Source organism: Thunnus maccoyii, chromosome 20 (genome assembly GCF_910596095.1).
Source record: "Thunnus maccoyii chromosome 20, fThuMac1.1, whole genome shotgun sequence".
NCBI lineage: Eukaryota > Metazoa > Chordata > Actinopteri > Scombriformes > Scombridae > Thunnus > Thunnus maccoyii.
The window spans coordinates 9,204,408-9,218,719 of NC_056552.1; the positions used below are offsets into that span (position 1 = coordinate 9,204,408).

General features: G+C 37.4%; 1 protein-coding gene across 1 annotated transcript; it reads left to right on the forward strand.

Annotated features, from left to right (window-relative positions):
• The first annotated feature begins 10 nt into the window (after window positions 1-10).
• Window positions 11-12,804, forward strand: LOC121886990 (alpha-N-acetylgalactosaminide alpha-2,6-sialyltransferase 1-like). The gene is made up of 9 exons (XM_042397478.1): window positions 11-302; window positions 543-846; window positions 2,063-2,225; window positions 4,645-4,807; window positions 8,624-8,762; window positions 8,848-8,951; window positions 9,911-9,994; window positions 10,880-10,979; window positions 11,872-12,804. The coding sequence occupies exons 1-9, from the start codon at window positions 202-204 to the stop codon at window positions 12,070-12,072; spliced, it is 1,359 nt and encodes a 452-aa protein (XP_042253412.1). The 5' UTR covers window positions 11-201; the 3' UTR covers window positions 12,073-12,804.
• Window positions 12,805-14,312: the final 1,508 nt, after the last annotated feature.

The following is a 14,312-nucleotide window of genomic DNA, read 5'->3' on the forward strand; positions in this document are numbered from 1 at the left end:
TACTGGCCTATTCATGGAAAGGCAGTTTTCCACCACGGCTCCTGTTCTATTGTGCATCAGCGCAGTAGCCCTGCCCCTTTACAAGTTGGTGACAAGGGCTCAAATACTCTAGGTAGCTTTTCCACCGGGGCATAAATTCCAGCAACGCAAGCAAACACTTGTCTGTATTCATCTGGATAGCAACACTGCTGGTTCTCAGGGATGGGAATACAAACTGCCAGGATATTTTTTGTGCTGTTTGTGATCTCAACTGGCATTGTACTTTTTACTCTATCAAGGCGAAATTTATCACAAAGCATCAGGTAAGAAGTATTTTGTCTGGAGAAATGTTAGGATAAAAAGGGAAACTTTACACTGTAAGATTTTTTAAACCTGTAATATTTTCTGGTAAAATCTAATCAGCTGATTCTTTAAAATTTTCCTGAATGAAATGTGTATCAGCACATTTCCAGGTACACTATTTTTATAATGGTTGCTTAAAGTGTATCTTGCTAATTCTTGTATGTTGCATCTATTACTCTTTTGTCAAATTTCCAATTCAGCTGGACCGCTTTCTCAGGAAAATTCAAACACAGAGATGGAGACAGTAAAATTACAGTCTTGGATAATAAAGGAAACTCAACTCCATCGCCTGCTGTGTCACCCACAACAACACATAAAGCAAAAATCACTGATTCAGTGACAACAAACCCAGTGACAGAGTTTAAAACTGATGTAATGAGAACCTCTACGCATGGCGCTGTAGCTGAGACTCCCATGCCTGTCCTCTTCAAAAGTTCCTTCAAGAAACTCCCCAAGTGGGATTTTGAGGATAAATATAACCAGGATGCTCCACCCAGACAGACAGTAAGCATAATGTGACAAGACAGGACAGAAACAAATGAAGTTTAATAACTTACTGGGAGCGGGTAAGCATGGCCATGACCATGTGTTGTTTGGCTTTGGTGTGACTTTCATGGGCTTTCTGTTTGCTTTTGCCTTTGATGCTTTTGCAGTGTAATAGCCTTTCAAGGATGTGTTCACAGATTTTCAAGTCTGTCTTAAGACAAAAACAACAGTCAGGTGCCCAAATGAACACTGAGACAGTTTTTGTTTGCTGTAGTCATTCCTCCTGTTCATACTCATCATTAGAAGATCCCTTCGTAATGCACTTACAGTATAATGTGAGTCATGGGGGACAAAACCCACAGTCCTCCTTCTGTGCAAAAATTTATTCAGAAGTTTATCTGTCTGAGAGTCAATTAAAGTGGATATCTTCCAAATTTACAGACAGATTCCCTTTTTGTGTTTCCTCTGACAGTGTTTCTGTGTTGACACTAAAAAGACTGTAATGTTGAAAGATATCTACTTGATTTGACTCATTTGGGTGGCTGAAGCTTCATATCAGCGTCAGATACACTTTTGAATACATATCTGCACAGAAGGACGACTGTGGATTTTGTCCCCCATCACTTATATTGTACTCATTACATTTTAGCTTAGAATGAGCCCTTTATATCTACATAGTGATGTGTTTCTATGTTTCTACAGTAGCCAAGTCCAGACAAACCAAACACTGGCTCCAGAGAGAACCTTTCACATTTTTACATTGAAGTAGCAGCCACCATAGGTTTTCTACACGCTTGGAAAGGGACAGGTGAGTGGAGGGGTATTCAGTTGGTTGCTATCTGCGACCTCACCTGTAGATGCCACTAAATCCTACACTCTGGTCCTTTAATGGTCAGTATGAACAGGAGGAATGAGTATGGCAAGAAAAACCTGTTTCAATGTTCATCTGGGCACCTGACTGTTGTTTAAAAACAGACTTGAAAAACTCTGAATCTGTCCTTTAACTACAATCACTTTTAATTTTCATTTTCATTTTTCTTTTAGTAATGACTGACGTTCCCCTACTTTTTTGACCTACTTTTTTTGTCTTCTCTATCACCTGATTATGTCTGCTGTTTCCTCAGCTGTATGGGACCTTGACTAAATCAATGGTTTTAACAAGATGAACATGGAGAAAATCACATTTGCTTTCTGTTATTTGATCATTTAACATTTTTTTCCCCAATGTTCTCAGACATGTGCCCAGTCTCTACGGAAGTCTGAAGATGAGAGCTTTAAGAAGGCTTTTCTTCCCAACATACGCTTGTTTATGCACAAAGACAATATCAACATGAGCGAGTGGAACCGACTTTCCCATTTTAACAATCCTTTCGGTTTCATGGGGTACAAGTATGATGGTAGGTGTTTGCAAGTGTCCGTGTGAGTGTCAGAACTGTAGCCTCTATGTCATTATCACTACGTGAGGGCGGTGATGGTCACATACCTCCCTGTTACTGTCATCCTCTTTACTTTTCTTGGATATTGCATTAGTATCACTTTGGCACCATAACCATATGACACATTGAGGCAAGTGGTTCCACCTGATAGACCTGTAATGTTTTGGTAGCACAAAACATTTCCCCAAATTTCACAAGAAAGTACTTTTTCCTGGCAAAGAACAACTTTGTCTTAATTAGAAACTTTATTTAAAGCCTCTCTACGAAATATTTTTATATTAACAATTACCGAAATTACTATGTATCATGTGACTCAGGTCACTTGTAGGGATGAACCCACAGAGAATTATCAACTGCAGTTAGCCTCAACTCTGCAGAGCTTTTCAGCACCTTTCAGCTCAATGTTTTGGTTTTACAGCCAGCAGCTTTACAGTTTTTTTGTTCACAGTGACCACTTTCATCAGTGTCGTCTCCAGAAGCAGCAGGTAATGAATGAAAAATCTCTTAAAACCTACCAAACAATAAATTGACAAAGTTAGCGACAAGCTGGTGAATATAGTCGAGCATTTAGCAGCTAGAGAGCCAAATACTTTGCTCAGGACTTGGTGGAGACCAAAATAGAGCTAAAAGAAGAGTGAACATGGGAATCACAACTCCAAATGAATGCAAATGTTGTTTGCTAACAAAAACAGCGTTATAAGTTGATGATATGTTAATGCTGTGCTTACAGTTTGTTTGGCTTCCCCCAAGAGACAAACCCAAAAAATTAAATTATTGTGAGTTAAAAGTTGAAATGGGTCACCGCACTTTGACCTTAATTGGATTTAATCAGCATTACGTGACCTCAGTTATGAAGCCCTAAATATGGGGTTGTAACTCTTGAACTGAAAGGTTTATTGAAGTAAGAAAACTGAGAGGTCTATCTAGTCTATCGGCTGAGTGAATAAACTCATAGTATGATAACAAGAAACAGGACACATAACATTTACATTGTTGAATTAACAAGACACAGAAATACAAATCTGCTGTCTGTTATAAATGAAGAAGTCACAAACACTAGATGAGAGGGATGCACATACAGTGAACAAAGGGCTTAACACCAACAATGATGATTAGGATCAACGTACGTCTATAAATAACATTGCAGACTTCTGTGTCTCAAAGCTGACTTCCCTGTAAATGTCCACTACAGAAAGAAAAGACTTTGCCAGTCTGGATTCTTTCTATTTAGAGTCAACCACACCTATTGTTGCCTCACTACATTATCTGCTATCTCTCCCCCTCCCTCCTTCTTTCTCTCTCAACCCAACCGGTCGAGGCAGATGGCCTCCCACCTAGAGTCCGGTTTTGCTTGGTTTCTTCCTGTTAAAGTTTTTCCTCCTGTCAAGTGCTTGCTGATGTTGGGTCTCTGTGAGTACGGTCCTGACCTGCTCTATGTGAAAAGTGCCCTGCGATAACTTTTGTCATGATTTGATGCTACATAAATAAAATTGAATCGAATTGAATATTGTCTGCTATATGTTGAAAACGTCAGTGTGCTGCTGCTGTGAGGTTGATGTGAACATGTGATGTGAGTTAACGGCCAGAAAACCAAAATAATGAGCTTAAAGACACTAAAGCGCTCTGTAGAGCTGAGGGGAATTGAGTCACTTTAAAATCAGTTTATCTATTATTAATATGAAAATGTTAATAAATGCAACTTTAAATATATAAAATATTGGCTAACACTTTTGAAATGTAAGCACCAACTTAGCAAGCTGTTAGCAATACGCTAATGAGTTTCACTTACATGTTAACCATGCTTGAATTTATTTTAGAAAATGTTTTTGTCATAAACTGTCAGTATGAAACAGAATCCCTTATTTTTTTTTACCTTAAAATCCCATTAATAATAATGGAATTGAGGTATTTTAATGGGTTTTAAGGGGATAATTAAATTATAAATTAATAGATTGAAATAAAGGCGTTTTTAAGGGTTAAAAAAATCTTAAAATGGACCAAAAAACACCACATCTTACTGTAATTTATATATTAAAAGGTCTTAATTTCTTATTTAAGGTGAAAATGAGAGAAGAAAACTAAAACCCCAGTCTGTGATTGATGTGCTGACTTGTTTGCTGTCCAAGGAAATGAGACGGTGCTGCTATGCAGATTTGCAGGGATATGCAGGGAAAGTCCCCCTTAAAATCTACTTAATATGATAATTAAGGAGTTTTAAGAAACCCCCAATAACTCCTTAAATTGATAATTAAGAGTTATGTACCCCTTAAATTTTACTTTAGGAGTAATTATTGGTATTTTAAGGGATTCTTGTTTCATAGTGTGTTATGCATCTTAAGACAGTTTATGTATTCATATGTGGGTTTTTTTTGTTTTGCAGACGTGATGGCCTCAGCGAAATTGATCTCAAAGCCAAAGGAGCCACTACTCCTTCCAGTTCCAGGCAGTGATGGATGTGTTCGCTGTGCTGTGGTGGCCACCTCTGGGATCCTCTATGGCTCTAAATTGGGGAAAGAGATCGATGCACACGATTATGTGTTTCGGTAAGAAAGAGGGAGAGAACAAGTTTGTTAGTCATCAAACCTGGCATGCTATAACGTTTATGTATCTAAATGTATCTAAACAACTGGAAAGATCATTCATGGGGACGATTCTAAAGGTCACATCCTTGTATGATTGTACTGCTTCATACCTGTTTGAAGTGACACGTAGTTTAGGAGCTCTAATTAATCTCTTTATTTGTGAATATTTCACTGTGATAACTATGAATTCTATATGAATTCTTGAGTTATGGCCAAAAATGTGTTTTGTGACGTCACAGTGACCTTTGACCTTTGGCCACCAAATATTGGATGTTGTGCCAGGTGTATTGAAATTCCCTCCAGGCGTTCTGTGATATCATGTTCATGAGACTGGGATAGATGTTAGGTCACAGTGACCTTGACCTTTGACCATCAAAATCTAATCAGTTCACTCTTGAGTCCAAGTGGATGTTTGTGCCAAGTTGGAAGAAATTCCCTCAAGGCGTTCTTGAGATATCGTGTTCATGAGAATGGGACAGATGGACAAACAACCTAAAAACATAATCCTAGTCCAGTTACAAAACCTGATCTGGAGATTATATACAGTATTGTTGACGCTGCAGTTTCAATGAGACTTCACTATCCGGTGAACTCAGAGATATTTTATAAAACAAAGCACAGACGCTTTATTTTCTGTTGCCCTCATCTGGGTTTGGTCGGGTGCCAGTACAAATTATTTTCACTGATAATACAGCCTCCATGGTGATTAAACACAACCAGTATTTTTTTCCAAAACATGTGGGTCAAATCCTTAACTTTTCAGCCGTACACATCAAGAAGTTGAAACATTTTTCTTTCTCTGTTCTTACCCTGGAATATGAATGAACAGCAATTCTGTATTGAATTTGGACTGAAGCCATGACTCTGACTTAGCCACTCCAGGATATTACCATTGCTGTTTTTAAACTCTTCCTTTTTGCTAGAAAGTAGAATTTTCTTGCAAGCTGCACGGAGATTTTTCAGTACTGTGTTTTATTGATCATTTACCTTAACAAGTCTTCCAGGCTTTATTATGAAACTTCTAAAAACAATTAGCTGTTGGAAATTGGATATTATTTTTAGCCATATTGCACAGCTCTACCAGGGTACTCAGGCCTAGCATAGGCTTGATGTACAAGTGGAATTAGTAGGAAAAAAAAGTGGCAGAGAGATGCTGTTATGGTGAACATGCAGTTCCAGGGCATTGAATGCTGAGACAAGCAGACATTTTCCAAATGAACAGGCAGAATTACCGACAGCCAAATGTGTTTCATTATATTTATCAGACAGAATCATGACCCGAAAGTGCCCCAGGAGTTTATCATGAAAATTAACAAATCTAAATCAGTTTTATAACAAAGCAGTTCCCAGTAATGTATGATAAAAGGAAATAAAAATACAATTATGAAAATAAGGCACCTTTGTTGCATGTGGTTGCTCATCTCACAGACCCCATCGTTACAAATTATCAAAATTGACAATCTGCATTTTCCTGATGATTTTCTTTTACTCTTCTCTGCTTAAAGGAGTCAATGAAAAGTTTCAGGTTCCAGGCATAAGTAGCCCCATTTTCTAACTTTCTAAGAATAGTTATAAGTCATTTCAGCTTTCACCTAACAACTAGCTAGCATTGACGTACTTGCCTTGTTTAAACGTAGCTTTTTAGCTAACGCAGGTTTTCATTATGGGCCACAGACAGTTGGCTGACAACTGTATGGGTGTTTTTGACACTTTTAAATCTGTGTTGATAGAGCTGTAAATACAACACTGACATATGATGAGCATGTTAGCAAACAGTTGCTAATTTACACACCCAGCTCTGAGCAACGTTAGCCTTCATTTGGAGTTGTGTTTCAGTCTGCTCCACTACGTTCACCAGCTAGTCGCTACCTCTGGGTATGTTGTGTACATTGAAAAAACCTGCCTGCTGCATCTGGAAATGATGTTGTATGCTGAAGTTGCGGGCCGTAAAACCAAAACAATGAGCCGAAAGATGCTAAAATGCTAACAGCAACCTGTTTCACATTACACATAGTCCATTAATATAAAAATATGGAGTAAGCAGTTTTAACTTGAATCTAATACACCATTACAGATCAGTCTTTCCAAACACTGCCTGTTTGTTTGGAGTTCACTTGGAGTTACCTCGCACATCTGTAGCTTACCCAAGATTGAAGAAAGGTCATATAAACTTGTGTCATTTCCTGCAAGCAGTAGCAAAGGCATTGCATTGATGATTGCCACAATGGTAGACCTCTGGCTGCGACCAACAACATAATAATGGAGTAAAATTGTGACTGTTGATAGACACTGTCAACAGGAAGCAATACAGTTCTCATTCTCAGTTCTCACTCCCTGGGTGTGTTTCATAATAACATAGTTGTTCAGAAATAACCATTTTCTTACCAGACACAGACTAAGCCATGCCAGTGAGTCAACAGACACAAAACTCGCACACCCCTTATTTACCTAATGTGATGGATCAAATGTCTGCTATGAGAAAGACCTATTCAAACATCACTGGGATCACTCTCTTAATAACATTGACGAAATACTAAACAAGAAAAAAGAAAGGCTGAGGATTGAGAAATTATTCTTGAGAACTTCTGCCACATACTTGCGCAAACACTTCAGTTAATCCTGTCTATATCCAGGGCATTCAGCATGGCACACTTTAATGAAATGAGAAGTAAAGTTTACAGTAAACAGAGAGACTGATAGCAGCACAATGCTCTGTGCATTGTGAGTGAAGTTGATAAACCAACCAGGGGCTATTAAGTTCCACTTAGCAGGTATTCTAACAAAGCAGTTAGCCTCTCCTCTATATACACCTCCCACAGCCTGATTTAAACCAGCCCTCAAACGAACAAAAGCGTTCTACAATATAATCAACAATAAGAATTGATGGGTAGATAATCTGTGCCACCCAGCCTACCCTCCAGAGCATTGTGAATCAGGCAGGGAAACCATCTTAGACCCCTTCCGCATGGGCCGAAAACCATCCAGCAGGCAGTACAAATGCCCGTAAATTAAAACAAGCGGACACAAGAAGACTGTCTTCACACTTGTACGTTAGCCGCGACAAGATGTCAGTCTAATTTATGTTTGGATTCAACTGCAATTACGAAACCCTTGAATGCCAACTCATACATATTCACACATTACAAAAACAAGACAGAAAAAAGAACAGAAGCAGGGCGAGGATACGTGCATCCACAGCTGCATCGATCTATCTGTGTTCAAACACTCATCAAAACTCACCTTTGTAGAACTGCTTTTAATGTCATGTGCTACTTCAGTGTTTTTTATGATCCTTTTAATTTATATAAAACGTCTTGAACATAAGGTAAAAAACAAGAAAAATTGAAATGGTAACAAAAAGATAAATAATAACAACAAGAACATAATCTCTTTGAAGTCCAACAGTAAGCTACATAACATACAATAAACATGAATTTCATACAGTCATATTTTACCTATGCGTGCACATTTAAACATACCTACAAATAAATATATGCTTAGTCAGTCCTTGTAGATTATAATGAGCAACCTGATCTCAATAAATAGATCTATATGTCTGTTTGTTCAGATGTTCCTTGTTTATCTGTCTTTTCACAGTTAACCTTTTGCATAATAGCTGGGTATTCCAGTAATCTGTTTTGATAACTGCAGTCCTCGTGTGTGGTCATAAGAGGCCAACGAACTCAACTCAGATTCTTTACTGGTATCATAGAAAAAAAAATTTTAAGTACATGGCACATTTCTGAAAGCTGACATTTTGATCTGTTTGTGTGGCAGGATGAACGGTGCTGTCATCAAGGGTTTCGAGGAAGACGTAGGAAACAAAACGTCAGTGTACGTTCACACGGCCCACTCCATCACTTCAGCCTCATATACGCTGAAGAAGTATGGATACAAATCTGTCCCTCATGATGAGGTACTCAAACTCACACAGCAATGGTTTATCTGTAATGGTTTATACCTTACATATACTCACTCAGCTGTCCTCCTCATTTTTGCAGGGTATAAAATACGTAATGATTCCTGAGGGGATGAGGGATTTTCAGTGGCTCCAGGGTCTTCTCAAAGGAGAAAGGGTCTCTGCTGGTCCATATCGTAACAAGCGGTGAATATCAACTCACAACATATTATTAACAAAGCGTAATATGCACACACAAATACAAATAAACACATACATCCACTGCTGGAACATATTTGGCCTGGAAACAGTCTAATATCTGATGCAAGTAAATGTTGATTTTAGTTATTATTTACTAAATTAATGGAAGAAGGCAAGAAGGCATCAGTTAGTACAATTTATTGAGGTTGCAAGTTATGTTAAACACTCACAAGATATACTAAAGACTCCTTTGTGGTTCAGGTAGACAGTAACAAAACTCACTTGAAAAAGCAGGCAATTTAATTTTGCTTTTCTAGAAACAATAATCATACAGAGTATACTTTGTGAAACACTACAACCCACAGTGTTTTCTTGTAAATTCCTCATTAAAAGTATAGTAAGTTTTTTACTATTTCAAGAATGTTTCCATAACATTGTTCCCTGCTACTTCTGAAGATTAACATCACACTTCACTGTTTGTCAGCACCTTTTGTCAGTTCAACATGTTACCTCTTGTAAGGAGTCTGGAGAGGTCCACCGCAGTGATTACAGACTTTTTTTTAGTGTTTTATTAAAATAAGTTAAGAACATGATACATTTTTAACAAGCTATTATATATTATTTAAATTTTCATTTAAATGATACATTATTTATCTTGCAAACAGAAGCAAATAAACAGTATGAAAATAAAGTTTTGTGCACTCCAAACTCTATGATATGAGTCTATGATTTGTCTAGTGGCACACTTCAGACTCATGGATCATTGTGGGTAATTTACTGTTGCAACAGGGAATTAACTCCCGCCTCACTGACAACACAGTGTAATTTGAGGTGGATTCCTAATATAATTTGGCCTCAAGCAACATAGTATTACCTGTATTGCACAGACAAGAACCAACAACGCTCAGTTTTCGTCATGTCATTCTTTCATTATCAGAATTAACTTTTGTGTTGTAACCTTCCAGGCCGAGGACGTACTATGCCCAGCAGTACAATGAGACACGCTTCTACGTTCTGCACCAGGACTTTCTCAGATACGTGCGGAACAGGTCAACCTCATTTCAAATCCTACCCCAACTTTTTATTTTTTATGGTTTATAACAATAATAATAGTAACTTTATGTTACTGTCATGCAAAGATGCAGTCCAAAAAGTTTGACAAAACAAGATTTAAAAGCAATTGAAAGCAGAAAACAAAAATGAAAACAAACAATTAAAATGTTTAATAGCAATACTATAAAATATTAAAAAACATTAGGAAAAAATAAGTCTTTAAATTCTCAAGGGAGATTGCTGTTTTAAAATCCAGAGACTATTCCACAGTTTAGGGCCATATAAACAGACCAGATTTCTTGGGAAATATTAGGAACACCGAAAAGAAAGGCAATGAAACATCCAAGATGACAAGTAGACAAGTAGAACTTTTCATCCAAATATTAATGCCACTGAGACAGGTAATAAGAGCATTCAAAGAACCGGGGTTGTCTGGTAAAACAGAGATATACAGTTGTATCATCTGTGCAACATGTCTGACATGATGATGAACAATAATGTTGCCCAGAAAGCATGTATAAAGAAAACAGAATAGGGCCCACAATGCTTCCTTGAGGAACACCATAGTGAGTATCAAATGTCTCTGACACAAACTCACGTAAACTAACAAGAACCTTTCATCTATTAACAAAACTCATCAAGCACTACACCGGAGAGACCCACCCATTTCTCAACAACTGTTGATTAAAATATCGCAATCATTTGTATCAAATGCAATGCTAAATATAAAAGAAAGGACAACCACATTTCTGGAATCAATAGAAATTCTCAGGTCATTTGCTACCTTTAAAAAGCAGTTTCAGCTTTGAGGTCACTTTGGAGGCTGTAATTTGTCTTTTAGTGGTACAAGACTGGTTTTAAATGTATGTGTGCGTTCACAGGTTCTTGTCTTCTCATATCTTGAATTCTGTACACTGGGGAATTGTGAGACCAACCAATGGGGCATTCACTCTCTTCCTGGCTCTACAAACCTGTGACATAGTAAGTTAATATTACTTAAACTCGTCCACGTTATCTAGTATCCAGTAATATATGCAGTAAACAATTATTTATGCAGTTATTAACTTTTGTTATCAAAGAATAGTTCAACAATTTGGAAAATTCACTTACTAGCTTTATTGCTGGGTGTTATGAGCTTAGCTTCGCTTGATATACAGGGGTTCTGGGGTAGGCTGCAACCCCCAGATTTTTGTTGTGTCCAACTCAGACCAGATAAAGATTGTGTTTACAAAAAAGGATTCAATTATCATGTATCTAGCCAATGCCAATGCCATGTACTTGTTGGCAGAAATAATGCAGAGAGGGGTACCTATTAAAACTATAGCCGGCCATGTACTTGTTGGCAGAAATAATGCATTAAAACTATAGCCGACCTGCTACGACAAAACTAGACTGAGAGGAACTGGCTGTTACTTTGATGTCCAAAGGTAACAAAATCTGCCTACCAGCACCTCTAAAGCTCACTAAATTTGGTTAATTGATACAAAAAACAAAGTGTAAAAAAAATAACTATTTGTTTATTCGATTTTATGGGGGCTTACATGCAAAATTGGTTTTACACTTTGGTTTTTGAGATATAATGTGTTAATTTGTTGGCTTTAGAGGCACTAGTGGGTAGATTTGTTTTACCTTTATACAGCACCTGGATAGTTGTTTCCCCCTGCTTCCTGTCTTCATGCTAAGCTAAGTGAACTGTCTTCTAGCTGTAGCTTCCACTTTTTTAGATATGACAGTGGTATCGATCTTCTCATCTAACTCTCAACAAGAAAGTGATTAAGCACATTTCCCAAAATTTCAAATTATTCTTTTAACTATTCTTTTTTGGTGGGATCTAATCCCAAGCCTCCCCATTCTCTCTTTCTGTTGTTCTCAGGTGGATGCATATGGATTCATTACTGGTGACCACAAGAAATACTCCAACTACTATTATCAGAGGAATGCTAAAACCCATGTCGTTTACTACATCAATCATGATTACACAGTGGAAATGAATATGTGGAAAAAACTGCACAACAGCAAAATAATTAGGCTATATCAAAGAACTGACCCTGAAACAGAAAAGCCAAAGCAATAATGACACACTGAGAATGGCGGTAATGGCATCAAGAGCTGAGGATATTTTTACATGGAAAACCAGGTAAGGAACGTGTTCCACAAAGAGATTATCAAAGACATTACCAAAACCTGACCATAAGTGCTCTTAAGCACTTATTAGTGCTTACTTAGGTACTCCAAAGTCACTATAAAGTTGAATAAACACTTCTTCTGGTGAAACAGTCAGCAAAAAACTGACATTATAACCTTCATGAGGGTGGGACTGAAGGGTTGGTGCGTTACACTAGTTTTAGTGATTAGCTAGTTTTGATTGTAGTATGTCTCTAATTAGGTGGTAGATAGAAAAAAAACAATATACCTTACTATTAAATAAGAGAGATGAAATATCATTAAGTATAGCTATCATAATACAAATGTAAAAATGCTGTCATAGATGATAAAAGGATTTCCCATTTTGTGCTCTTGTAATGTGGAAAATCCATTGCCATGTCATGATAGCATGATAGCCAAAAAAAAGCAACGTGCTGGGAGAAAGAACAATGAATTACTAGATTATTAGTGATAAATTCTTATGTGACAATCCTCTTGTTTCCAAAAAGTGTTCACTTCTCGTGACACATTGATATCTGTCTGACATCTGTCGGCTCTAGCTAGCTAAGCTAACGTAAATTCCAAGGAAAAAATAGCAGCTAGCAGCAATGATAATGCTAACCCAGACTACATGAAGATAGCACTTACAGTTACTGAGAAGACGATCAACTGGCAGCACTGAAACCTCCTCAAGCAAGTAAAGTTAGCATTTATTAATTGTATGCTGTTTGTTTGCACAAGTTAAAAGTACAGAAAGCTCCCTAAGGCTGTATGTTAACATTACTTTTGTTGTGGTAGTATGCTGCTGTTTACCATCAAATATGTAGACACTAGATAGATGCCAGATGTCCCATATGAAAATATTAGATGTCTGCTGTGTATACAGGCAAAGTTTCACTCATAAAAAACTTTGTCAAAACAGGATTTAATAATTATCTACGGAGCCTGGGAGGAGCAATGGAGAAAAAATAACTGTATAATAACTATAATAAATCATCCTCTCGATTTAATAATTCATGCTCTCGATTTCATAATTTGTTTTCTCAATTTATCTATTTTGTCTGTTGCCCTCTTGTAGAGGGCAGCAAACGCTTTCAGTTAGCCAGAACTTTGAAGAAGCGACAGAGACATTTCTCCTGTAATGTCAGTAAGCCTGCTGATCCAAGCCAAGCCCCAGGAACAGCGCTGGGCTGTGAAGCCAAACCACATAATTACAACGTCACGTGATTCTATTTTGCCCAAAAAGACTTACATTGTAAAAGAGACATCTGCAAATCAGCAGATAATTTTTTTGAGCATCACAACCCCTGCGAAATGACTCATCTCACTATCAGAATTTGATACATTTGGTCCGATCACATTTCAAAAGTCTAGAAGAGCCACACGATTAAATTGTTTTATCCCCATTCAAGTTAGCTGGAGGGCTAAATTCACATTCATGGATGTATTGAAGGACCAGTGTGTAGGATTTAGTGGCATCTAGCGGTGAGGTTGCAGATTGCAACCAACTGAATACCAATTCAATTGGACCAATCGTCGCATTTCGTGTCGTGGTAACTTCCGTCATCGCAGTGCATTCAGCAGGGATTCAGGGGTGCAGTCAGACAAATCTCACCTGCCAAAAAAAATGACTGCCATAGACCGTAAAATCAAATCCCAAATGTTCCCAAATGAGGTTTGCATTCAGTTAGTTAGAAGAATACAAGTTGATGTGTTGTTCAGACAGCAAAGATGAGCACAATCTACTTCAAACATAAAAATGGGCACTTTGGAAATGAAACTGTATTTTTATTTTAATGGATTTATTTTGATGGCATTGTTGACTCATTTCATTTGGCGCTAATGTTGAGATGAGAGTTTATTTAATAATGGCTTATAAATGAAACTCAAGTACAGTATTTTCTTTTGCACATACCTGTGAGCCCATGGTTCTCATGTTTACAATTTTTTTAAAGCACTGAAATATAGTTGTTTCTTTGATATACAGTACTTTTTATTTCATTGGTAGTGGTTATTATTTTCCTTGGCTTCCACTTTTTCCCAATTCCCACAATTTAACCACAAAGAGCACATAAAACATTGCAATTTTTGAGAAAAACAGCTGCAAAATCAAGCATTTTTGGCTGCAATAATCACAAAAAACTGCACAATCCTGGAGGGACTACACAG

What these genes read in the sequence shown, in the direction of transcription:
- LOC121886990 (XM_042397478.1), top strand. Translation starts at nt 202, where the DNA reads ATGGGAATACAAACTGCCAGGATATTTTTTGTGCTGTTTGTGATCTCA. An exon ending in GCACACGATTATGTGTTTCG is followed by an intron (nt 4,808 to 8,623) that starts GTAAGAAAGAGG and finishes TTTGTGTGGCAG; the next exon opens with GATGAACGGTGCTGTCATCA. An exon ending in CTCTACAAACCTGTGACATA is followed by an intron (nt 10,980 to 11,871) that starts GTAAGTTAATAT and finishes TGTTGTTCTCAG; the next exon opens with GTGGATGCATATGGATTCAT.